Source organism: Thunnus albacares, chromosome 7 (assembly GCF_914725855.1).
Source record: "Thunnus albacares chromosome 7, fThuAlb1.1, whole genome shotgun sequence".
NCBI lineage: Eukaryota > Metazoa > Chordata > Actinopteri > Scombriformes > Scombridae > Thunnus > Thunnus albacares.
Window position 1 is genome coordinate 34,730,816 of NC_058112.1, and position 26,507 is coordinate 34,757,322.

General features: G+C 39.2%; 1 protein-coding gene across 1 annotated transcript; it reads right to left on the bottom strand.

Moving 5' to 3' along the window:
• Window positions 1-1,956: 1,956 nt before the first annotated feature.
• LOC122985202 (protein NLRC3-like) lies at window positions 1,957-26,172 on the bottom strand. Its single transcript, XM_044355679.1, has 9 exons — window positions 26,105-26,172; window positions 24,486-24,590; window positions 23,054-23,289; window positions 21,364-22,919; window positions 20,771-21,054; window positions 13,367-13,540; window positions 9,768-9,941; window positions 5,371-5,547; window positions 1,957-4,328 (listed from the first exon to the last, which is right to left on the bottom strand). Exons 1-9 carry the CDS (start codon window positions 26,170-26,172, stop codon window positions 4,316-4,318), a joined length of 2,787 nt encoding a protein of 928 aa, XP_044211614.1. The 3' UTR covers window positions 1,957-4,315.
• Between the last annotated feature and the right edge of the window lie 335 nt (window positions 26,173-26,507).

Here is a 26,507-nt window from a genome sequence, read left to right on the forward strand (position 1 = left end):
GTCAATAACCGTCCATCAATTTTAATTTGTCCTTTTTTAGTAGTTTACTATGACTCAATTCTGATTGATCAATCAAGAAATTCAAGAGTGTAATATATTGACTATCACCTCTATTCAAATCACCAACATTCTCCAAGAGAAATATTTCATGGGGTTTATTTATTTGTACCAGTCAGGGCCGAGTTGTCGGCTGTAATCAGTAGACGAGTGTTTGTTCAGCAGTGGGGGATTCTCCAGGCTCTGGGCAACTGACTGTCGAGTCAGTAAAAAGAGTCGAACCTCCCATCTCTACACTCAAAGACTGAAAACCTGCTGCTTCACCCACAACACCCTGTTCAGTGAGCTTCAGCCCCTCCCATCAGGCCCACGTCTTCAGGCCTCCAGCTGCAACAGTAACAGAGCGAGGAATTCCTTTATCCCATCAGCCATCGCTCTCTATAACACACAGCAGCACATAAACACTCCTGGTACTCACAGCAGTACTGTAGTCAGTGCTGCACAGTGGAAAGTATGGTATTGTGTATATTTCTGGGCTGCATTGTGTCTTCTCTCACATTGAATCTTTGTACTCCAGGAGCACTGCTGGACGCTGCTGTGTAGTAGTTTAGTGTATTTATGAAGGATGTGTGTCATGTGTGGACTATGTCTTGGATTGCTTTTCTCTTCTTAGTGTGTGTGTTTCTTTTATTGTGTTTGTTAAGTAAAACCAATTTCCCTAAATTTTAATTTTTCTCTATTTTTTGAAATTTCATGGACAAAATGATTAATAGGAACATTTCTAACTAGATTTATTCTCCTCTCCTCACATTTTTTAAAATGTCTTTTTTCATGTATTTATTTCTCCTTGTTGTGCATCTTAAACCTATAATGCAGAACTTTTACTTATAAATGAATGTCCGCTACATTCAAGCCAAACAAGTTCACACATTGCTGATTAAACCTATCACTGCCAGATAAATCTCTCTGTATACATATATATACTTCACAGTATACAGAGTTTTTAATCTGGTGGCGAGTTTCCCGCGCTGGTTCACCAGTAGTGATGCATTTTACGTCAACCATTGATGATTGGTTTGCCAGAGCTGAAGGACCATAGAGCATGAGCACCAAATAGTGAAACAAGTCGTTTTGTGGGTTGTGATGCTCAGAAAAATGTATCCACCATTTTACAGCTGTAACAGTACTTAACTGGAGTTACATTCAGGTAACTACTATTTACTCTCACTGCCAGATAGGGGAGACAGAAGTTCCACACTGCAGGTTTACGTCTGTATGGATTGCTGTTTTCTTGTATTGTCACTTGGTGGCGCTGTTTCCTTGTTGCAAACATGTCTCATATACAGAAAAACATACAATTCAACATATGAGAATAAAGTTTCCAATAATAAATGACTGATGAATAAATATGAACTCAGGTGGAAATGAAATCTATAAATAGACCAAATTACACAGACAATTCTTTCCTGGAAACTTTGAAGAAATCAATATGAATATGAATAATGGCTCATTTATATACAAGGACAGAAAAAATAACTACAATAAAAATAGATGTTATACATGAAACTGAGGCTTGACACAAGATAAACACACACAAGTTCATTTATTTCCACAGATGTTTATTAGAATTTGGTCTTTGTTTCCCACCATCATCATCCCACCACCCTCCCTTCACAAGTCTATAAAAGTAAAGATGTACAGCATATAAAACAAAAATTATCAGTAGATCAGTGGATAAAATGAGTTTGAAGAAGTGATTTAAAGGAAGATAATGACTTATCAGACTGAGCTCCTCAAACAGGTTGATCCAGAGCCCTGACAGCAAAGACCAGGACCCATATTTATCTGTGCTGATAATCAGCACTAATTCATTTCCCACCACTCAGTGTCAACTTATAGAAAAACAAGCTGCATTCATGCAAATCCTGACTTTATTGATTTAATGATTCATTAGTGTTAAACTGCTGATGGCAGAGATATATTTCAAAGAGCTGTAAGGACACATAAGTCAACAGGAGGTTTAGCTGGAGATGAGTTGGACAGTGGAGAAGATACATTTCATGTTTTTGATGAAGTTGTGTCCACAGTCCGTTTGCATCATTATCACTGTGTGCAGTGTTGTACAATACATGCAAGATGCTGCACTAATGTAGAAAACAAGATGTAAAGGATGTGATTGGATAGAGCTGGATCACACAGCTGGATCACATGATCTCACCTACAAGTTTAAATTATATAGTTATTGTTAAAGCCACCTGACTGGTTGACCAGTGTTTACTTACAGCCTGATGCAAATGACTTGTTAAATATTGTTATGAGATATAAACTATTCATTGTGACATCATATGTTTGCATATAAAAGCTAGATACCTTTAATATTTACACACAGAGCAACTCTGAAATGTCATCTGGAGCCATGAAGAGCCTTTAAAAGTAATCAATCAAATCTTTACAATCAATCCTAAAACAAACAGGTAACCAGTGAAGTGATGATAGAAATGGAGTAATATGATCTCTTTTCCTGCTTTTAGTTCAAAGTCTGACAGCAGCAGTGTTCTGTGCTGGTTTTATAGATATTATTTGAATATGTTTTAATGGTGAAAACAGGACTGGACGAGCTGCTGATATGATCATCAAAACTTAGACTGGAATCAAAAAATACAAAGTTTTTCACCACAGAACCAAGATATGATTTGACCTGCATGCAGGTTTTCTGGACCAATGATAAATTCTTTCACAATTTAACTGAATGAAATTTGTGGACATCCAATCTGTCACATCTGTCACATCTGGGCCTGTATTTATCAAGCGTCTCAGAGCAGGAAATCACTCCTAACTGGCCAAAAATGATCAGAGTGACGCATCTCTGCTTCTACTTTTAGGAGAAAAAGCCTTTTATCAACTTTCCAAACTTGGTAAATGATTCCTATGTCTGCCAATATTTAGGAGCTGCAGGAGATGGAGTTCAGGCAGAGATATTCCCTGAGAGGAGAGATGTTTTGGGAACGCTTGATGACACTGAGCTTATTAAAAGATTGTTTGGACTAAAACAGAATCATTAGTGAGACTGACTTTGTGTGTGATGCAGAGGAGAACACATGATGTTTCTACAGAACATCATTTAAATAAATACAGAACGTCCTCACAATGTTACACTTTATGGTAACGGGGAAAATGCAGCTGTGCAACAGTGACGATTCTGTCAGAAGCGACAATGATGGAAGTCATGAATCACACTTTGATCTGGCTTAATGCACGTCGTAAAGATAATGAGCATGACGAGGGTCCTCAGTTACAGCCCACTAAAACTTTGATTTACACACAATCATGTCAGCTGCATAATGAAGGATATCTCAACTTCATTACAACAGCTCAAATATTTGATAGGCTTATCTTTTATTGAGGCTCCTTCAAATAACAGCAGAGCTACAGCCTGATATTTGAGAGAGGAGGATGCACCTGAACAATATATGTTTCTATTGTTACGCTGTATTTACCTTCATGTAGAGAACACAAGTTAACTTGGGGTGTAGTTGAAAGAGGAATTGGACAGTGGAAGAGAAGATGTTCTTCATGGAGAGGGTTTGCAACATGTGTCTGTGCAATATGTGCAAGATGCAGCACTATTACAGGCTGTGAAACCATGTGGCTGAACCAAGATCATTTCACACAGCTCAGTCTAATTACCTGTTATCTTCATTAACATATAGGCTACATTTATTTCTCAGGCTTTCTTTACACTTTGTAAATATCATCTTATAATGAATTTTGGCATCATAGTTTTGTTCCATAACCTTGGTAAGTTACCTGCCTGGTTACCTGCCTATACACATAATATACCAAATTACCACTGTTTCATATTTCCAGCTGAGACTGTGAGAAAACTACAACACGTCATCATTATTTCTACTTTGCTGCTCTGACTGTGGTAAAACAGCGATGTCTCACTCTCTCCCAGGAGTAATCCTTCTCCTGCTGACAGTCACAGTAAATTCTCTTCTGCTTCATTAATTAGTTTTAGTCCTCGTTAACTCTCGGTGTGATTCTGAGACGCTTGATAAATATGGGCCCAGGGTCAGAGTCTGACTTATAACACCTGTTTTTAATCTTTTCTGCATCAAACAGCTCATGTATAACACATCTGTAAAGTGCTGATTCAACAAAATCCAGAGATAACTGTTCAGTTTGTAGTCAGTTAAGAGACTTAAGTGAAGATGACAAAATCCAGATTCAGACTTCGGTCCAGATGGATCATCAGGATCCAGCTGATCCTCTCTCAACACACACTCCTGGATGTTCACTCACACTCTGACAGAGATCACCAATTCCATCTGATGAGAGAAGAAGAAACAACAGAGGTCATAAATCAGTGTTTAGTGAGACTCACTTCATCAGCTGTCAGTCAGTGATGCAGCACATCCAGTATAAAGAGCAGCAGGGACTTCAGTCCTGTTCAGACCAGAAGTGGAACAGCTGTGCAGCGTAGCCTGCTTCCTTTCAGCTCTCATGTTAACGTGTTGGAGTGAACACACTGAGCTCCAAGCTCACACACCTGCACAGACTTTTGCTATCAAGTCTGTTTACTCTGCAGATTTCACTCAAGTACACAGAGGAAATAAAGTGCTGAGAGTCATGAACACATCATTACTGCAGAAACAGAGACATTCAGTCATCAGTTTACTGATGGATTTACTGTTGATACATGTCAACTGTTAGAAAAGTTGAAAGCTACAGAGTCTCTGTGGGATTTGAAGATCTTTCCTGCTGTTAAATCATCACATGACAATCAGTCAGAGCTCTCAGCTAAACAGCTGCTGTGATTCCTGGACTTCAGCAGAGGTTCTGGTCTGTATAAAGACCACATGGTTACTAAACGTAATGATGCTTGTGTGAAATCAGAGCCAGTGATTTGCAGGCTGCAGTAAGACTGATCTTAGAGCTCTGACAAAGGTGAACTGATCAATTCTTTAGTGTCGAAATGAGAGAACAAACACTTTCAGATCAGATTTGATGGTAGGACAGTTTGATGATGAGGACCACTGTCTCTATACATCTTGTAAGGCTGTCAGCTGTAATCCAGCTTTATTTCCTGCAGACATCAACACAACAACAACAGTCGTCTTAACATCAACTCAAACACATGATCACAACAAGCTTCTGGCTGATCTGATTGGCTGGCTGTTCTCTCTCTCTCTGTCTTTCTGTCCAATCCTGAAGCCTGTCACCATTCTCCTCTCACAGCTTCACTGAGGAAAGCAGCTACTGAGAAGGTTGAAGGTTCACCAGGAAATACTGGATCTTTGCTTTGATACTAACTGTGTTTAATACAATACTGCTGAAACCAGCACGGACTGACTCCAACTCTCTACTGACCTCAGAGTCTCCAGTCTACAGTCTGGACTCTCCTGAAGATCAGACAGCAGCTTCACGTCTTCGCTCCGCAGGTTGTTTCCTCTCAGATCCAGCTCTCTCAGATGGGATGAGGGGTTGGACTTCAGAGCTGAGGCCAGAGAATCACAGCTGATCTTTGACAAATTGCAGCCACACAATCTGAATAAAGAATAAATGATGTCACTTTAGAAAACAAAGTTCCTTTTTTAAATCATTCAATGTTTCATAATCTGTTCAGATGTGAAGAAGGTTTAGAAGCTGCTGGAACAGCCTTCAAAGGATCTGAGAGGAGCTGAAAATATACATATTTTTAAACATAAACTAAAAACCATCTGTTTAGTCTGGCTTTTATGTAGTGTTTTATCATTTTAAGGTTTTATTATTTATACTTATTTTAATTGTCATCATGATTTATTTTATTCTATTTTGTTTTATCAACATTTTACTGATGATCATTATAAATTATTTTATTTTATTTAATGTTTTATTAACATTTTACTATTTTAATAATCTATTTATAATGTGTAGTATTTGACAACTTTTTTGTTATTTTTATTGCTTGTATTATCTTTTATTATTTATATTTTATTATCTTAACTACCCATTTTTTATTGTTGTCTTATTTATTGAACCTTTTTAGCTTTTTTAATTGCTTTGGTGTTCATTAGTCTCTAAATCCATTTTTAACATCCTACGTTTTGTCAGTCGCTTGTGCAGCACTTTGAATTGCATTTTATTTGTTTGAAAGGTGCTATATAAATAAAGTTTGATTGATTGATTGATTGATTGATTGATAGAATGTAGAAGTTTATAAAATGGAAACTCCAAACAGCTGAACCCAACAGGATGCAGGTTAAAAACTGTCAAATACAAACAGTGAAAAAGAGCTCTCATTAATATTAATGACATGCTGCTACTTCAATAAAGACGTAGTGACTTCACCTCTTAAACTCTGCAGCTCCACCAGTGACTCCATCTATACAAACTCATGTTGTGCAGCCAAACACAAGTAAAAATGCAAAAAGACTCAAACATGATACAGCTATAATTTTAGGCCTACATGTGCAAAACAGTTGAGCAAAAATAATAAAAGACCTGCATCACTTGCAAGAGTTTCATCATTATGCACATTTACACAACATAAATGCTATCCCATAATGCAACACATGGACTGTCAGTTACATTACTGCCTTCTACTGGATTGAAAATAAGACTCAGTTCTCCTATTTAATCTAAATGATTATATATAAAATAAAACTAATATATATATTCCCACCCTCATCCCATTCTCTAATATAACTTCTCAGTCGAGGCTCTGAGAGAGTCTGAAAGCCTCTCAGCAGCCTCTGCACTTCCTCTCCAGTAATAATCTCTATTCTCTCAGATTTCCTTTCTGCCTCAGCGGCACAGTTAATCACCATGGACAGAGGTGCTCAGAACTTCATCTTGTCCTCACAAAAACAATATTCATCATGCTTCCTACCTGATTAGTTCTCCTTCACTTCTTGAATCTTTTCATTCCTAGCTGCTTCCTCATGGCTCAGCCTTCTCTTGGACCTGATCCTCATGACTTCCATCTCTTTCTTTCTCTTTGGACAGTCTGCTTGCCTCATGTCTCCCCCCACACTGATTACACTGGGGTTCTTTTTCACAGTTTCTGCTGCTGCATGTCTCATCTCCACATTAACCACATATCCTCAAATCATGTCTACACACAAGCCAGCTGTGTCCACATTTCCAACAACGTCTGCACTGAATGGGTTTGGGAACAAACAGCCTTACTGGGTAACTGATATGATCTAAGAATACTTTGTCAGGCAGGATTTCTCATTCAAAATGCAACACACCAGGGGCCAGATGCATAAAACTCTGTAGATTCATGACTAAAACTGTGTGTACGTATAAAGCCACAAACATGCAGACGCATTCTTTTCATCAGATTTATAAAGCCGTGCGTATGCATGGTTCTGATTTATACATCTCAGTCGTTGAGGAACTGGGCACATGTGCACGAGCCTCATTTCCACTCCCACAATGAACCATAAATGGATGAAGACACACCCTGAACCAGCCGTTTTCATATCAATTGGTCACCTGCCTCATCAGTCTGTACAGCTGTCAATGAAACAAACGGGAAAGAAGAAGTGCAGTTTCACTAAATTGTGTTGCACCGGCGAGTTTCTCCAACAGCCAGAATAGCTGTCATTACGCGCCACCATTACACACGGCTGTGCAGCTCTTTATACCATCCGTATCATTAATTCATCACATGGACTGTAAACCATCGTCAGCAGTAATATCTCAGAAATGGAATCAATGTTGAAGTTTGAAGCTCATATCTAAACCGACTTTACAAGGTGTGCCACAACTAAGGATAAAATAAAAAGAATAATAAGAGAAAAATAAAATGTTGGCTCCTATGGAAATTAAAGGAATGACAAAATTAAACACAAAAATAATTAATCAATGTTAACTTAATAAATATGCCTTTGATTGACATTTTACAAATATCTGTGTAAACACCCCAAAAGAACTCAAAAACACACACAATCAGTGCAGCTGGTTATCAACCTAAACAAACAATGTTTTACTAAAAGATTCCGTCTCTCAGCTTATATTTCATCTCCACCTCATCACATCAGCCTCAGATCTCTTAGGAAAAACATGTGTACGCCTGGTCTAAAGTATGCGTGAGGTGTTCACATGGATTTCTCTTTCTTTCTCTCTATCATCACTGTCGTGACTTGATTTCGACAAAACAAAAAAAACCTAAGCCACAGTGAGGGGCTGCTACCAAGACATGTAATTGACGCGTCGTTATGCGGCGGCTCCATGTACTAAATCAAACATCTTCGGACTTGCGCTTAAGATGTGTTTATTTATCACTGTGCACCAATAAAGCATTTGCTATGCATACACTTATATCTATAACTTGCATGAAAACAAACAAAAAGGCTTAAAGATTAGCCTCTAAACAGCGGTCAAAAAACTGTGTGCTTCTCCCGGTAAGCAGCACACCTGAGGAGTAATTGCCTCTTCTTCTACATATGCATTTCCATATGCTGCTGTCCAATACGCCACCCACTGTGGCAACCAGGGAATGACCTTAACACAGTCTTAGATACAAATGGCTCTAACACTGTAACTTCAAATTTCTTCATCTTTCTTTTGTTTTCTTCCTGATTTCTTCTCGCTGCCTCTTTCAAGCTCGTCCACCTCAATCTTCCTTCTGCCGTCCTTCTATGGGACTGTCATGACTCAGGGCAGCTAATATAGCAGCTAGCATCTACCTTACTTTTAAACTGGAAATAAGATTTTTGTGCACATTGTAATAACTTGATTTCCACAAAGTAGACATTTTACACGTCACGCAGTTCTAACTGAACCATTTACAATAAGTAATCACTGTATACACACAACACAGTGCACATGTACACATGTTCACTGACTAAAGGTGCAAATGCAAAGTTTTCTCTGGATTTAGAGAACTGATTATTGATCAAATAAGAATTGCAATCAATCACAACTATTTTATTTATTTTTTGTCCAGCTCTAAAGTTTAGAAGACGGAAACTCCAAACACCTGAACCCAACAGGATGCAGGTTAAAAACTGTCAACTATAAAAGACAACAAAAGTTTCAGTGGTTCAGAGTGAATTATCCAGTGCAGATTTTTCTTGTTATATGAATGTTTTAAATGTGCAGCTCAACATTGCTCTGACACAGTCAATGGACTAAACCACTGAAGAAGAAAATAGACTTTCCCATTAAGGTCCTCAGTGTGGATCAGCATAATATCAGCTTTATGTCTGCAGTTTAGTGTCACCACAACTGTCATATCATATTAATCTCAGCACAGCAGTAAGAAATGGTGTCTGACCCCAGAGTCTCCAGTCTACAGTGTGGACTGAAGACTCTGAGGTCACCTGCATTGATCTCTGTGTCCCTGTGTGTGTGCATGTGTGTGTTTGTGTGTGTGTGTGAGTGTGTGTGTGTGTGTTCTGAAGGATCAATATCAATGATCAGACATTATTCATTAAAACACATTAAAGAACATAATAAAGAAATATTTCTCCTTCATCAAGGAAACTTGATCCATTTAAAACAAATACTAGTTGAGAGGATCTTCTGTATACAGATGTGACTCTTTACCAAAAATTATAAACATTACATGACTTTAACAACAAACAGTGGACATTTTCTACAGTTTCTTTAAGAATCAGTCATCTTTTATAACTACAGACTAAACTTTGTACAGTAAAAAATGAAAATATGGGGAAAAAAATAACTTCATGGATGTAAGTTATGTATGTACATAAATTATGTTCAGTTGTTAAACATTAAGATCAACAATAGTAACAGACAGTCAGTGAACTGACCTCAGAGTCTCCAGTCTACAGTTTGGACTCTCCAGTCCAGCAGACAGATGCTTCACTGCTGAGACAGACAGCCTGTTGTCAGTCATGTCCAGCTCTCTGAGATGGGAGGGGTTGGACTTCAGAGCTGAAGCCACAACTTCACAGTGAGTCTCTGAGAGTCCACATCCAACAAGTCTGTAATGCAGATAACATACATACAATATACACTTTAATAATAAATATAGATTCTAGGCATTTTGATCACCAAACAAACTAAGATGTGATGAATAGCTCAGTGATCTCTGTTGGCAGAGCTGGTCGGCCATTAATCACAAGGTTGGTGGTTTGAAACTTGAGCTCCTTCTGTCCACATGTCCAAGTGTCTTTGAGCAACACACTCAATCCAAAATTGTACGTGTATGTAAAAAAATGTAAGTCACTTTGGACAAAAGCGTCTGAAAATGAAAGTAATGTAAACGTGTCATGTTGTGATTTACCCTTCAAATCAAAGTTGAGTTATTCAGTAACTCTCCTCACTCTCTCTGCTGCTGTACTGCAGACTTTTTAATGAGATTCTCTGTTTTGGTTTCATCTTGCAGACAAAGGCAAAGAAAATGGAGTTGCATTTATGCTTCTATAAAGTCCTCAGTGATTGCATCTTATTTGTCTTAAATGTCTCCTTGCTTTGCTCACTTGAGTCGTATCCTTGTGTCTGAGTCCCTCCCACCTAAGATACAAGGGAGAGATGCAGGAAAAGATGTGAGGGAAGAAGAATCAAGGAAACATGTTTTTGGACGTCCTTTCCTTTCAGGCGTCATCTGAAGTGACGTCAGCTGTCAGTCTACAGGTGTTAACAGCTCTTCAGTGTCTTTTCATGTGCTGGAGTTTAAATGTGATGTATTGTCTAAAAAATGAATAATGGCATTCAGTTACCACTGCCAGCACAGTGATGTAGTGATGTTCTCCAACATGACAAAAGACAACATGAAATATCTCTGCATGTTTCTCCTGAAATAAACTGTTTGACAAAGATCTGCATGTTATATTGTGAACAGATCCATCAAACAGTTTGTAACTGCTCAGACACTGAATACACATTTCTACTGGCAGCAACTTTTTCTAATATATATTTGTTATTTGCATCTGCATTCATTGATATTCTGTTTGTAAATTCATTATTTAATAATTCATGTTATGATGAGAATGTCTCATAATTTGTAGGAATAATTTAAACTTGTAGCTTATTTGTTTTAAGGAAAGAGGAAATATGTAAATATATCTGACATCAATGACATCAAAGATTCCGTCTCTCAGCTTATATTTCATCTCCACCTCATCACATCAGCCTCAGATCTTGTGGTGTATTTTCATTAAAAGTCATTGGTGTGCTTAAAGACAATATTAAGCTATGCAGATTGATTTTATAAGTTTATAAGCAATAAGGGCTAGTGTGATACAATTTGTATTGGTGTAGTTATAATCTCATGAACCATATTTAATCACAATGTACGTATAGAGGCACAGTAGAAGAATCATAATCATACACTGGAGAAATTTGAGTGTGTTTGTATTACATGTCACTTTGCTTGGGTCTGCATTAAAGTCTTCACCTTTTAAAAAAATACTCTCTTGAGGAGATCAAGAAAAAAGGGTGTAAAATGACTAGAATAACTTATAAAAAAATAAAAGGCCAGAAGACAACTTGGCAATAATGGTGTAAAATGATTCCCAATACTTATATAAAAATTGGATATAATCAGGTAGAATTGAATATGCCAGTACATATCCTCAAACAGCTCAAAACCTGTTTTGAAGAGTTTTGACCAACAACAAGTGACGGAGATAAAAGTAACATAATAATTGGTCAAAAATTAGGGAGGGTGGATGATAAGGTGTGACCTATGCCGACCCAAGGCAATAAAACAATGCCCCAAAGAAAAAACCTTCAGAGCGATTTGGTTCGTTGTAAAAGTGCTGATTGCTCCCCTTTTTTGCCGGCATTAAAGAACACTTTGCTGCTTGGACCTCTGACTCCCTTTTTATTTTCAAAAGAGTTTTTTTGCTCTGGTACATTTTTCTGCAACAATTTGATACAACAATCTCTTAGGAAAAACATGTGTACGCCTGGTCTAAAGTATGTGTGAGGTGTTCACATTCTCACCGCACATTCTGTCTTTATAAATACCAGTTTATGTGCGGGAAATGGTGTGTGTGTGGTTTTTGTGCGTACGTATCATTTATGCATCTGGCCCCTGGTCTTGTTTCAAACCTTTCTCCGTCACTCATCCTGATCATTCAATGACTGTCAACAACTTACTGGAACTCTTCTATGAAGTGGGAAACATGACACCTGCTAACCATCTAACTCATGTTTCCAACAACTTCATGTTTGTTCAACAGAACTCCAAATCTGTCCTTGTTCCCAGTCAGTTTTATTCCAGCCAAGTGGATTTCTCTTTCTTTCTCTCTATCATCACTGTAACTTCAAATTTCTTCTTCTTTCTTCTGTTTTCTTCCTGATTTCTTCCTGCTGCCTCTTTCAGGCTCGTCCACCTCAATCTTCCTTCTGCCGTCCTTCTATGGGACTGTCATGACTCAGGGCAGCTAATATAGCAGCTAGCATCTACCTTACTTTTAAACTTGAAATAAGATTTTTGTGCACATTGTAATAACTCCATTTCCACAAAGTAGACATTTTACACGTCACGCAGTTCTAACTGAACCATTTACAATAAGTAACCACTGCATACACACAACACAGTGCACATGTACACATGTTCACTGAATAAAGGTGCAAATGCAAAGTTTTCTCTGGATTTCAAGAATCGATAATTGATCATTCAAATAAGAATTGCAATTGATCAGAACTATTTTATTTATTTTTTGTCCAGCCCTAAAGTTTAGAAGATGGAAACTCCAAACACCTGAACCCAACAGGATGCAGGTTAAAAACTGTCAAATATAAAAGACAAAAAAAGTTTCAGTGGTTCAGAGTGAATTATCCAGTGCAGATTTTTCTTGTTATATAAAGGTTTTAAATGTGCAGCTCAACATTGCTCTGACACAGTCAATGGACTAAACCACTGAAGAAGAAAACAGACTTTCCCATTAAGATCCTCAGTGTGGATCAGCATAATATCAGCTTTATGTCTGCAGTTTAGTGTCACCACAACTGTCACATCATATTAATCTCAGCACAACAGTAAGAAATGGTGTCTGACCTCAGAGTCTCCAGTCTACAGTGTGGACTGAAGACTCTGAGGTCACCTGCATTGATCTCTGTGTCACTGTGTGTGTGTGTGTGTGTGTGTGTGTGTGTGTGTTCTGAAGGATCAATATCAATCATCAGACATTATTCATTAAAACACATTAAAGAGTATTATAAAGAAATATTTCTCCTTCATCAAGTAAACTTGATCCATTTAAAACAGATATTAGTTGAGAGGATCTTCTGTATACAGATGTGACTCTTTACCAAAAATTATGAACATTAATTGATTTTAACAACTAACAGTGGACATTTTCTACAGTTTCTTTAAGGATCAGTCATCTTTTATAACTACAGACTAAACTTTGTACAGTAAAAAATGAAAATAGTAACAGACAGTCAGTGAACTGACCTCAGAGTCTCCAGTCTACAGTTTGGACTCTCCAGTCCAGCAGACAGATGCTTCACTGCTGAGACAGACAGACTGTTCCCGCCCAGATTCAGCTCTCTGAGATGGGAGGGGTTGGACTTCAGAGCTGAAGCCACAACTTCATAGTGAGTCTCTGAGAGTCCACATCCAACAAGTCTGTAATGCAGATAACATACATACAATATACACTTTAATAATAAATATAGATTCTAGGCATTTTAATCACTAAACAAACTAAGATGTGATGAATAGCTCAGTTATCTCTGTTGGCAGAGCTGGTCGGCCATTAATCACAAGGTTGGTGGTTTGAAACTTGAGCTCCTTCTGTCCACATGTCCAAGTGTCTTTGAGCAACACACTCAATCCAAAATTGTACGTGTATGTAAAAAAATGTAAGTCACTTTGGACAAAAGCATCTGAAAATGAAAGTAATGTAAATGTGTCATGTTGTGATTTACCCTTCAAATCAAAGTTGAGTTATTCAGTAACTCTCCTCACTCTCTCTGCTGCTGTACTGCAGACTTTTTAATGGGATTCTCTGTTTTGGTTTCATCTTGCAGACAAAGGCAAAGAAAATGGAGTTGCATTTATGCTTCTATAAAGTCCACAGTGATTGCTTCTTATTTGTCTTAAATGTCTCCTTGCTTTGCACGCTTGAGTCATATCCTTGTGTCTTAGTCCCTCCCACCTAAGATACAAGGGAGAGATGCAGGAAAAGATGTGAGGGAAGAAGAATCAAGGAAACATGTTTTTGGACGCACTGCAATCACCTCATTCCCCTCACCTGAGCTTCCCGCCCATCTCCCTACACACAAACTATCAGGAGACACTTTCACCTTTCTCACTGCTGTTATATAGGAGCATGTGTTTAGTTTAAGGAATTGTTATGAGTAAAATGTAATCTGAGACACTACTGCATTTTATTTTATAGGAACATCATCTGTCTCATTGTGTTTTTGGGGTTTTTATTTTTCTGTTTGCTCGGTGTTTCCTTCCTGTGTTCATGTACTCCTCCCCAGCCTGCTTTTCCCTCCTCACTTTCCCTCCACACCTGCCCTGCATCAGCCTTGTTAGTCCTGCCCTGCTCCCTGTGTCTTCACCAGCCAATCAGCTTCTTTCCTATTCTCCTGCTCCACCTGCACCTCATCCCCTCTTCAGTTTAGTTTTATTTAAATCCAGAGGGATGTTCCATCAAGCTGGCTAATGGGATAACCTGGTTTATTTCGATAAGCCTCCATAATTTAAGTGAGAGTTCGTTCCATCACCGCGGCTTATATGAGTCCCAGCTCAGTAACCATGGTAACTTAGTCAGCAGAACTAGCTGCTCCGTGGCAGGTTAACGGTCAAACTTAATTCAGCTGCGTGTCAAAGAATGTCTGACGGACGGAAACAGACTCTCAAAAGACGGTTCCATCAAGAGTCTTTTCACACTCACAACCCTTTTATTTAAAAGCTCAGCATTTATAATTTAAGAAATAAAAGTGTGCCAGCGTTATTTTGAAGTTATTTATTTATTCATTCACTCATTTTGTTCAAGCTGTGAAGACAAAAAGAAAATGAAATAAAGTCCAAACCATGACCTTCTGCTGTGTTTAAATGTATACAGTATTAACTGCTTATAGTGATCACAGTTACAGTGATCAGCTGTTTATATGGATCAAAAAGCTCTGAGACAGAATCATTCATATACAACATTTATGCTGTTTAAATAAGTCACCTATAGAAATCAAGTAGTCCACCTACAGTGATCATTTTGGGTCTCTTCATACATGACAACATGTGGAAAAACATTTTAAACCACGTAAATCTATTTTTGTACTTTACTCCCATGATAAGCGGCTGCTGCTGCGTGAACACTGACATCATGACAGAGACAGAAAGTCATTTTCTCTCAGTGACAAACGTTGTCTACTCAAAGTTTATGACAATAAAAGGGGGGGAAGAAATTTAAGTGAAATTCACTGCTCTCTTCACCTGTTCTGCCGCCGGGGAAAATAAGAAACTTGTCATTGGCAAAAGTCAGAACCTGCTGCTTCAAAAATGCTCACAATGCATTTGAAACAGCTGTACTGTATCATGAAACAGTCAATAAAATTCAGTAACTTTATATCCATGTAGGCTAATAAATATACATATGTCAATTAGATGGTTTTCTGCATGACAAATAAAGAAAAAGAAAAGGTTATGATATTATAGTGATATTTGACCCGGACAGACGTGATCACTCTAAGCGGTTTCCACTCATTTATATCCTTCTCCAGTTTCTTTATCTCCAACTGCAACTTGATTTTTAACTTTCAGTGATGCTTGTAAATGGACATTTTGTGAAAGAGAAAATATGTCAAATAGTATGGTAATGTTGGTAAGTTGGTTCTCTTAAGTTGCCTACACCATAATTTTAAATATACATCTGATATTATCCAGTCTATTGATAATATAACCACAAGTCTGGCTAGAATTAACGTCAATTTCTACTTGAGGCTCAAGTCGTTCCACTAACGCAGCTTAGCTGTATCTAGTCAACGCTAAGTCTATCCAGACTGGAGTAAGCTTGAAGTGTGCGCGTCCACAGAGTACATAAGCAGCCCAGAATAGTCGATTGTCGAGAAGACGATACTATGTTGCAAAAAGAAGAGAAAACTAGAGCGGTGTTCTTCTCAGCAGCAGAACAAACCTGCTGATGAAACTATATAAAGAATATAAAGGAGTTTTCACCAAAAAGAGAAATATTGCTACAATTAACAAGGTGAAGGAGATGACTTGGCACAAAACTGATGACAGATTAAATGCATACCTGTAGGCAGGTAGTGATGGCCTAAAGGTTAGAGGAGTGAACTTGTTACTAGAAGGTTGATGGTTCAATCCCTGCATTCAGCTTGATGAGCCTGCATGGTGAAAGTGAAGAGCAGCGCTTGTCCCTGTTCATGGTTTTATCTTTATTTGTTAATAAATGAGCATTCAAATCAGTGACTGTGGTTATATTATCACTAGACTGGATAATATCAGATGTATAATTAAAATTATGGTGTAGGCAACTTAAGAGAACCAACTTACCAACATTACCATACTATTTGACACATTTTCTCTTTCACAAAATGTCCATTTACAAGCATCACTGAAAGTTAAAAATTAACTGGAAACTGGAGAAGGATATAAGTACAGTAGAAGCCACTTATGATCACATCTGTCCGGGTTAAATATCACTATAAGCATAAACAGTCTTCAACTATACGCTGTTGAAGACTGTTTATGTTCATTACTTCGGTAGATGCAGAGTTTACCGATGGTTAACGGACATAATAGCAACCTGCAGAAGACTGAGGACCAGAGAGATGTACTACGAAGCGAGATTAGTGGGTTAGCGAGGTATGTTGAGCCTAAAGCCAGGGTTTTCAATGTCACAAATGTGGCTCTCTTTTAACCTGGCTAGATCACCATGGTAACTGATGCTGCAAACCTAACCTGGTCCAGAGCAGGTTATGTTCCGAGTTTTGGCTTAAATCAGTGATAAAAAGTGCCGCCATTTCACCAACTACCTGATTTTTTAATTAACAAATTTACACGATCAGCAATTTTCTGCCAGCGTTCCTCTCTTGCCTTATGTTCAGAAACAGAGTTGCTTTTTGCTGTGATAATGTATTTATATTCTTCATTGCTCTCCGTTATAATGACCTGTCCCTCCTGACTGAAGTAGGCGACACGTGATTGGTCTGTTTTGTGCAGAAAAAGTCAAATGACGTGCTAAACGCCCCCTTTCATGGGGACGCGCACAGAACCTGAAGCAGAAAGCCTGAGTTAACAAAGAAAGTTCATAACCACCGTCGTGATACCACTTATCTCTGATCGTGAGTTTAGGGTTTGTCGAGCCAGCTCACATAAAGAAAACCTGGATATGTTGAACTTGCTTTGTAGTTCACCCCTCTGGAAACACTCCTTTGATTCTCTAGAAGAGTAGATGTCTCCCGCTCAGCTATCACTTCGTCTGGACTGTTGTCGCCCGCCAGCCTGTAACCTAACTCAGTTCAAATCATTCCCCTCATCATGCATCGCCTCGTTCCTCATCCTTCACCCATGTTTCAACTCAGGGATTTGTGAGTAACAATTAATCAGTGCATGTGCTATTTTATTTGACAGCTTGCGTTTGCAAGTGAAGCGGCCATTTGTTTTAGGTCACTACGCTCCCGAGCAACGACTCAGGCCTGCAACCTTTTGTTTTGGTTTTAAGGACACTATTTTATTTTGGTTGCAGAGTGAGTGTGTGCGTGTGAGTGTGGGCCCTTTAGTTAGGAGCTTCAAAATTGATAAGATAGAAAAAGGTCACAACTTCTGAGAAAGGTTTGAAAGAAAAAGGGAATCGCATTTAATTTTTGTATAATATTTTTATACCTGTTTATTTTTATTAATTGGTTTAAATATTTGTTTTCATTAACTAAATTCATTATTTGCATTTAAAGTATTGTGTGTGTGTCGTATTTACATTTCATTAAGGTGTGAGTTGGGAATAGTACTTAAAAACATAATTCTTAGTGGGATTTAAAATCGGTGATTCCTACTATACATTCCTGCTGTGGAGGCACTGCCATATATTTCTAGTTCATAGTCTTGTTAAAAAGTTTAAAAGCTGGTCATTTCATTTATGTCAGCCAGGTTAACACAGCCAGCCACAGGTAAACGTACCCAGGGCCCCGCCCATAGTACTACAACACTTGTTAGAGTTACAGTTGCTAACTAAATAGCTACATGGGACGGGTGTAACATTTGTCATGCAGAATACCATCTCATTGACATTTGTATATTTATTAGCCTACATGAATATAAAGTTACTGAATTTTAATGACTGTTTCAAAATAAAGTACAGCTGTTTCAAATGCAGTGTGCACATTTTTGAAGCAGCAGGTTCCTTATTATAGACGAAGATAGTGGTGAAATTTACTTAAACCCCCCCCCCCCCCCCCCCCTTTATTGTCATAAGGTTTGAGGAGACGACGTTTGTCATTGAGAGAAAATGACTTTCTGTCTCTGTCATGATGTCAGTGTTCACGCAGCAGCAGCCGCTTATCATGGGAGTAAAGTACAAAAATAGATTTACGTGGTTTAAAATGTTTTTCCACATGTTGTCATGTATGAAGAGACACAAAATGATCACTGTAGGTGGACTACTTGATTTCTATAGGTGACTTATTTAAACAGCATAAATGTTGTATATGAATGATTCTGTCTCAGAGCTTTTTGATCCATATAAACAGCTGATCACTGTAACTGTGATCACTATAAGCAGTTAATACTGCATACATTTAAACACAGCAGAAGGTCATGGTTTGGACTTTATTTAATTTTCTTTTTGTCTTCACAGCTTGAACAAAATGAGTGAATGAATAAATAAATAACTTCAAAATAACGCTGGCACACTTTCATTTCTTAAATTATAAATGCTGAGCTTTTAAATAAAAGGGTTGTGAGTGGGAAAAGACTCTTGACGGAACCGTCTTTTGAGAGTCTGTTTCCGTCCGTCAGACATTCTTTGACACGCAGCTGAATTAAGTTTGACCGTTAACCTGCCACGGAGCAGCTAGTTCTGCTGACTAAGTTACCGTGGTTACTGAGCTGGGACTCATATAAACCGCGGTGATGGAACGAACTCTCACTTAAATTATCGAGGCTTATCGAAATAAACCAGGCTATCCCGTTAGCCAGCTTGATGGAACATCCCTCTGGATAAAGATTTATTCTTCAAGTTCTTGTTGCCTGCAGTCTCCTGTGTTTGGGTCCACCTGCTCTGCTCTTCACAACATACCTGACGCACAGGGATTTTCAGCCTCATAGAAACTGATATTTAATTAAAATGTGTTTTCTGCTGACAGACAGCAGACTCACCTTCCCTCCCTGACTATATCATCCATGACACAGGGTAAATTAGTAGAAGGAATACAAAAATGATGCTCTTTCTAGTGAATGATGAAAGTTGTTTTATGCTTCCTTTATTAATCAGACCTACAGTGAAAATTTTAATCCAAAATGTTAAATAGACTGAGAATCAGAAAACAAAACATCTAAACTTGGGAGTGATCTTACACCTGAGTTGGTTCTGTTATTTGTCTCGATATAAAACTGAGATGTTAGTGATGTAATATCAGATCAGTCCGATCAGCTGCTGCGTCTAATCACTACAGATTTCCAATAAAGGGTTGTGTCAGTTTGATAAAAGATGAAGGATGGTCTTGTGTACTGTTTACTCCCTCCTTCAGGCAGCCTCCTCTCTCCTCCAAACAGAAATAAGCAAATTCAAACATCCTTCATGATGAGACCAATTTCCAGATCAATTTCCGGGTCACCCGAGGAGAGAGAAGACATGAAATAAGGTCATGAGAAGCACCCATCGTATCAGAGTGTCTCCACAAAGTTCAAATGAAATTGTCTTGCTCATAAAACCTGAGCAGCTTCAAACTGAGTCTCTTCAATTATCACCGTGCACTTACAGCAATTAAGTGTTATCAGCAGGAAGAGCTTTGTAGACTTTTTATGCCCTGGGTTTCGCCTCTCAGGCTTCATACAAGCTGGTAGCTGCAGCAGATCACAGATATTACATGTATGTGTCTGTATATAAAATAAACAGACACATTATAGAAAGGTACAGCAGGTACTGTCCACTGGAAAATACTGTTGTCTGTTGTGATGAAATAATGACTCTTTAAACATTTTCAACTAAAACTTGAAACCTGAAGATATTTTGCTGGATTTGTATTAAACCCAAAGGAAGAAAACTAGAAAGTGAACAATAAACTGTAAAATCATTAGAAATAAACAGAATAACTGTGTTTCTAATGTGAGGTATAAACACACCAACAATAATAAGTTGTTCTTGCTCTCATAGCATTTGAACATCTGAAGAACATTTGAAGTGAAGCACTATAAGTCAGAGTCGTCGTGTTCACATCCACAAACCCTCAGTGGGATAGGTGCTGGATACAAAATCTATTCAACTGGGATACAAGGAGAACTCACACACTGGAATCACATCTCCATTTAAAAATTTACTGGTAACATTTCAACTGATTACAGGTCTTCCTCAGACAAATACCCACAGGAGGGAAATGAAGGATATTTATATCAAAATGACCAGTGACATAATCAATGTGTCAAGATATCCTCATCACTATGAAAATAAAAACATTAATGTGAATAGAGATATGTTTTCCTTGTGATGAGGATGTCTTGACACATGTGAATGTGCTTGCAGGTACTCCTTGTAGTGAAGCACTACTCATGTATAACTTTGGCAACAAGCAGCTGTAACACATGTTTAACACTTTGATAGTGTGCATGTGTGAATCTTTACTGTAATACTGATGGCAGCTTTATAATGTTGATAATCACATCTGGACTTACCGAGCCTTTCTGCAGTTCCTCACAGCTGGGATCAGTCTCAGTTGTCCCTCCCGTGATGTGTTGTACTTCTTCAGGTCCAACTCATCCAGAACCTCCTCTGACATCTGCAGCATGTAGGCCAGAGCTGAGCAGTGGATCTCAGAGAGTTTCTTCTCTGATCTGTTCTCTGACTTCAGGAACTCTTGGATCTCCTGATGTACTGAGCGGTCGTTCATCTCCATCAGACAGTGGAAGATGTTGATGCTTCTGTCAGGAGAGATAAACTCACTGTTCATCCCCTTCAGGTTGTTGATGGCTCTCTGGATGATTTCTGGATGGTTCTCTGTCTGACCCAGCAGGTTGCTGGTGGCTCTCCGCATGATTTCTGGATGGTTCTCTGTCTGACCCAGCAGGTTGCTGGTGGCTCTCCGCATGATTTCTGGACTGTCCTCTGTCTGACCCAGCAGGTTGCTGGTGGCTCTCCGCATGATTTCTGGACTGTCCTCTGTCTGACCCAGCAGGTTGCTGGTGGCTCTCCGCATGATTTCTGGCCGACCCAGCAGGATGTTGATGGCTCTCTGGATGATCCTTGTCCAACCCAGCAGGTTGTTGATGGGTCTCTGGATGATTTCTGGATGGTTCTCTGTCTGAACCAGCAGGTTGCTGGTGGCTCTCTGGATGATTTCTGGACTGTTTTCTGTCTGACCCAGCAGGCCTCCTAAGAGACTCTGGTTGGACTCCAGAGAGAGGCCATGAAGGAAGCGCACAAACAGGTCCAGGTGGCCATTTTTACTTCTGAGAGATTTCTTCATGGCTCTCTTCAGGAAGTTATCCAGAGATGAGTAACTGTAGTCTTTTCCCAGGAAGTCCTCCAGTACCTCTGTGTTCCTGCTGGTATAACAGTGGTGCATGTAGACTGCAGCGAGAAACTCCTGAACGCTCAGATGAACAAAGCAGTAGACTGTTTTCTGGAAGATCACACTCTCTCTTTTGAAGATCTCTGTACAAACTCCTGATAACACCGAGGCCTCTGTGACATCAAGACCACACTGCTCCAGGTCTTCTTGGTAGAACATGATGTTTCCTTTCTCCAGATGTTCCAATGCCAGCCTCCCCAGCTTCAGAAGAACTTCCCTGTCGGCCTCTGTCAGCTCCTGTGGACTCGTCTCATGACCTTCATACTTGTGCTTCTTCCTCTTTGTCTGAACCAGCAGGAAGTGTGAGTACATGTCAGTCAGGGTCTTGGGCAGCTCTCCTCTCTGGTCTGTAGTCAACATGTGCTCCAGAACTGTAGCAGTGATCCAGCAGAAGACTGGGATGAGACACATGATGTGGAGGCTCCTGGATGTCTTGATGTGTGAGATGATTCTGCTGGACAGCTCTTCATCTTCATCACTGAATCTCCTCCTGAAGTACTCCTCCTTCTTGGCGTCAGTGAAGCCTCGTACTTCTGTTACCCTGTCAACACATGTAGGAGGGATCTGATTGGCTGCTGCAGGTCGGGAAGTTATCCAGACGAGAGCCGAGGGAAGCAGCTTCCCCTCGATGAGGTTTGTCAACAGCACGTTGACTGATGACTTCTGTGTGACATCAGACACGACCTTCCTGTTGTTGAAATCCAGTGAAAGTCTGCTTTCATCCAGGCCGTCAAAGATGAACAAAACTTTCCAGACAGCGAGCTTCTCTGCTGTGACCTTCTGTAATGTTGGATGAAAATCATGGATCAGCATGAGGAGACTGTACTGTTCATCTTTGATCAAGTTCAGCTCCCTGAACGAAAGCGGAATCACCAGACTGACATCTTGGTTTTTCGAGCCCTCTGCCCAGTCCAGAGTGAACTTCTGCGCTGAGAAGGTTTTTCCAACGCCAGCGACGCCGTTGGTCAGAACAAGTCTGATGTGTTTCTGTTGGTCAGGTAAGACTTTAAAGATGTCGTGACACCTGATTGGAGTGTCGTGGAGGGTCTCCATCTTGGAAGCTGCTTCAAGCTGCCTCACCTCATGTTGGGTATTAACGTCTTCACTCTGTCCCTCTGTGATGTAGAGCTCAGTGTAGATCCTGTTGAGGAGGGTTTCACTTCCTGCTTCATCAGTTCCTTCAGTCACACATTCACATCTCCTCCTCAGACTGATCTTATGTTTATCTAAAACCTCCTGCAGACCACTTTCTGCTGAAAGAGAAGAAAAAAATGTACAATTAGAAAGAAATATGTCTGACTGTGTTAATTTTCAGCAGGATAGAGGAGGTAGATTCATGTCCTGTTTTCAGAGATGATGACATCAGCAGACAGATCTTCAGTCTTACTTTGTACAGTGCTGGTCTGACTGTCTGTCTGCAGTCCACGTCTGGTTCTGGATCTTTCTCCACACTGTGGACAGGAGGAGTCTCCTGATGAAGCAGACTGGTCCCAGTATGAGGTGATGCACTGTCTGCAGAACCAGTGTCCACAGCTGGTAGAGACTGGATCCTTCAGGACGTCCTGACACAAAGAACAGCAGGACAGCTGCTCCTCCACAGAAACACCCCTCCTCTTCCTCCCTCTGTGGACATGAACACCCTTCTTTATGACACATGACATTAGTGGTGGCCAACCGACAGCTCACAAGTTGATGCAGCTCTTTCCCTCCATAAACAGTCCAGACTGTCAGTATTTGGACAGTTACACAGTTTTTTGATCTTCAGGCTCTGAGCTTCAGCACATTCAATTTAAATAAAATAATATATACTATAATTACAAGGGTTCAGAAGTAATTAGACAGACACAACAATGTGCCAGCAAAGGCAGAGAAGAAGAAGAGTGCAAACTAGTAAACATGGATGTAAACAATGCAGGATTTAAAATACTAGCTTCAAAAATCGACTTTGCAAATGTTTCATGAGGAGGGAAATGGATTCAACACATTTGTTAGACCACAAGGATTCACACAATGTGTTTTGGTCAGTAAGTCAATGTAAACATGACTTTTGTCTGTTAACAAGAAAACTCCACAGGGCTCCTTTAAGCTACTATGAGACATTAAAAGTCAGGAAAAATAAGCAGGAGGCAACTGAGCAAAACAGAAAAATAACAGACTGCTGTTCTTTTGTCTTGTGTTGTGGTGCTGAACAGAGAGCTCTGCTAAATATCTTCATAATGCATCTTTTCATCTGTGTTTCTCTCTCTCACTGTTTCTGCTATAATCTCTCTCCCTCTGTGTCAGTGTGATACAACAGTTTTACACATTTGACTTTTCCCAAACGTTAAATGTCAGACTCAGTTTCCTCTGCTGCAGTGGTCAGTCTGCAGTGATAAATCAGCTGCAGCAGGCTGTTTGTATACATTTCCATTACTTCCTCCCATATTTTGTGTCTTTGAACAGGAACACGTTAAGACACATTCTGTATTGCAGGAGACCAAACACTCCATTTTCTTCCATTTTACCTGCACAAAACCCCGGTGCGGTCCTTTAGTAAATAAGGAGACACAATGTGACTTGTTACTAAATCCTTAGTAAATATCACCCTGGGTTACCTGCTACTACTTTAGATTGTTAGACTGGAAAATCAAATAGCAATAGCAGCCCTGTCTCTGTCTCTGGTTAACATGTTCATGAAGATCTGTTCTAGATTACAGCTGAATGGAAGGTAGTTCATTATTTCTTTCCACTGTGTTTCCTTCATATCTACACTACAACCTTAATGAAACCGTCTCACTGAATCATCTTCAGGTCAGTTTACAGTAGAAACAGTCTCTTACTTTGTGTCTGAGGGTCCAGGTTCATTACTGAAGCCTGGAGGACGATCTTTAGACCAGTCACTCTTCATAGACAGACAGCTGGATATCAGAGACTCTGCTCTCTGTCTGTGGAAACAACAATTGTTTTACACATATCATTAGTTCTTGTAAAGAGCAGGTTTAACATGAAACATGGCTCAGGGTCATGATTCAATAATGACAACAAATAGTTATGTTCATCTCTCCTTCTTCATGTTCTAAACATTTTATCTACAGCTGGATATATTTGCGTGAAGAGTTTTTAAACATCTACATGTTTAAGAACACAAAGTCTGACATGTGAGCTGTGAAAATGCCAAATGACAAAAAATGATTTTTATATAACAGTTTATTTTTCTAACAGTTAAACACACAACATGTAATTTCAGCCACTAGGGGTCTCAATCAAAACAATAACAATAGATGGAGTGTGATGACGGTGTGAAGCAGCAAGGGATCATGGGAGTTGTTGTCTTCGTTGTTAAACAACCAGCTTCTCAGGGTTAGGATAACTCCAGTGTTCATCATTCAGGATGTCTTTACTGGGAGCTGACGTTGTTTGGTGGACACAGGACATCAGGGAGGGGCTGTTAGCTGAGCTGCTGCTAACATTTTCTCAGCTTGTTTCTCTAATAACTTAAGATCCAGACGTTCAGCAGATTTTTAGCATGAGCTGAATTATCGGAAGAGGTCTCCTCCTCTCCAGAACAAACAGACCCGGTGATTAAAACTGGTTAAAACACTGAATAAAGCAGTTTCACGTTAAAAATTAGTGTTTCTCCAATGCTGTACGGCGGACACAGCATGTCAGGGAGGGGCTGTTAGCCGAGCTGCTGCTAACTTTTGCTCAACTTGTTTCTCTGATAATTTAAGGTCCTTCAAAATCCTTCATCTGGTTAAAAGATACAGTTAAAAACGACCAAGATCTAAAAAGTTTATCATAAAATGTGGCTTAAGACAGAATAGGAGTCGATTTATGACAGTTTCTGGCAGGTACCACAACGCCTATGTATTATCTTGTAGGTGTATATTGTTTGGTAGATGCCACTGTAGAGGACAAACACAACGCTGACGCATGTATCTTGTGTGTGTAAACTCTTTGGTAGAGGAGGTATGACGCCATTGACAGGCGACCAAATGAAACAGACCTTTACCTTGATTAAAATTACAAATTTCTCTGGGTTTGAAAATTGTTGGAACCATTTGGTTTAATGTAAGTACACAACTCAACAAAACATATAACATAGATCTAGTTGTTTTTAGACATTTTAATGCAGAATATTTACATATTATAGTTTTAAACTAAAGGCACTGCTGCCTGATGCTGGGCTGTCAGATTAACATGTTCATGTCTAGAAAACAAACACAACAATCTGTCCTCTGTAATTTAACCTGCATTAAATATTGCAACTAGCACTCTTAAAACAAAATGAAAGCTATAAACGAAGAAATAATGCAGTCAATGCTCAAACAACAAAAACATCAGTAACTGAATTAAAAAACACAGAATTATGAAAGAACAGTGTTGTAATGTAGGTTATCAAATGAGATTAAAAACTGAATCATCTTCAGGTCAGTTTACAGTAGAAACAGTCTCTTACTTTGTGTCTGAGGGTCCAGGTTCATTACTGAAGCCTGGAGGACGATCTTTAGACCGGTCACTCTTCATAGACAGACAGCTGGATATCAGAGACTCTGCTCCGTCCTCCTCTTCCTCCAAATCCTTCATCTTCTGGAGTCTGAGAGGTAAACCAGTAACACTGGAGACACACACACATACACAGTATAATAAACCCAGTCCTTCCTCTCAACTTAGTAGCTTCTTATTAGTTTACATGACTTTAACTACAACCATGTGTGTTTTCCAGCCATCACAAAGATAAACTTTGACTCTGCTTTAAATCCAACAGACTTCAGATAAACATCTGTGTGGTTCTTAACTGTGACTTCTCTCTATTTTAACTGCAGCAGTGTGTCACGTTACATCACTGTGAGGACGCAGAA

Coding starts and splice junctions, on each gene's coding strand:
- LOC122985202 (XM_044355679.1), bottom strand. CDS start 26,172: ATGAAGAGTGACCGGTCTAAAGATCGTCCTCCAGGCTTCAGTAATGAA. Junction 9,942..13,366: donor TGTAGACTGGAGACTCTGAG/GTCAGTTCACTG, acceptor TCTGCATTACAG/ACTTGTTGGATGTGGACTCT. Junction 5,548..9,767: donor TGTAGACTGGAGACTCTGAG/GTCAGTTCACTG, acceptor TTCTTTATTCAG/ATTGTGTGGCTGCAATTTGT.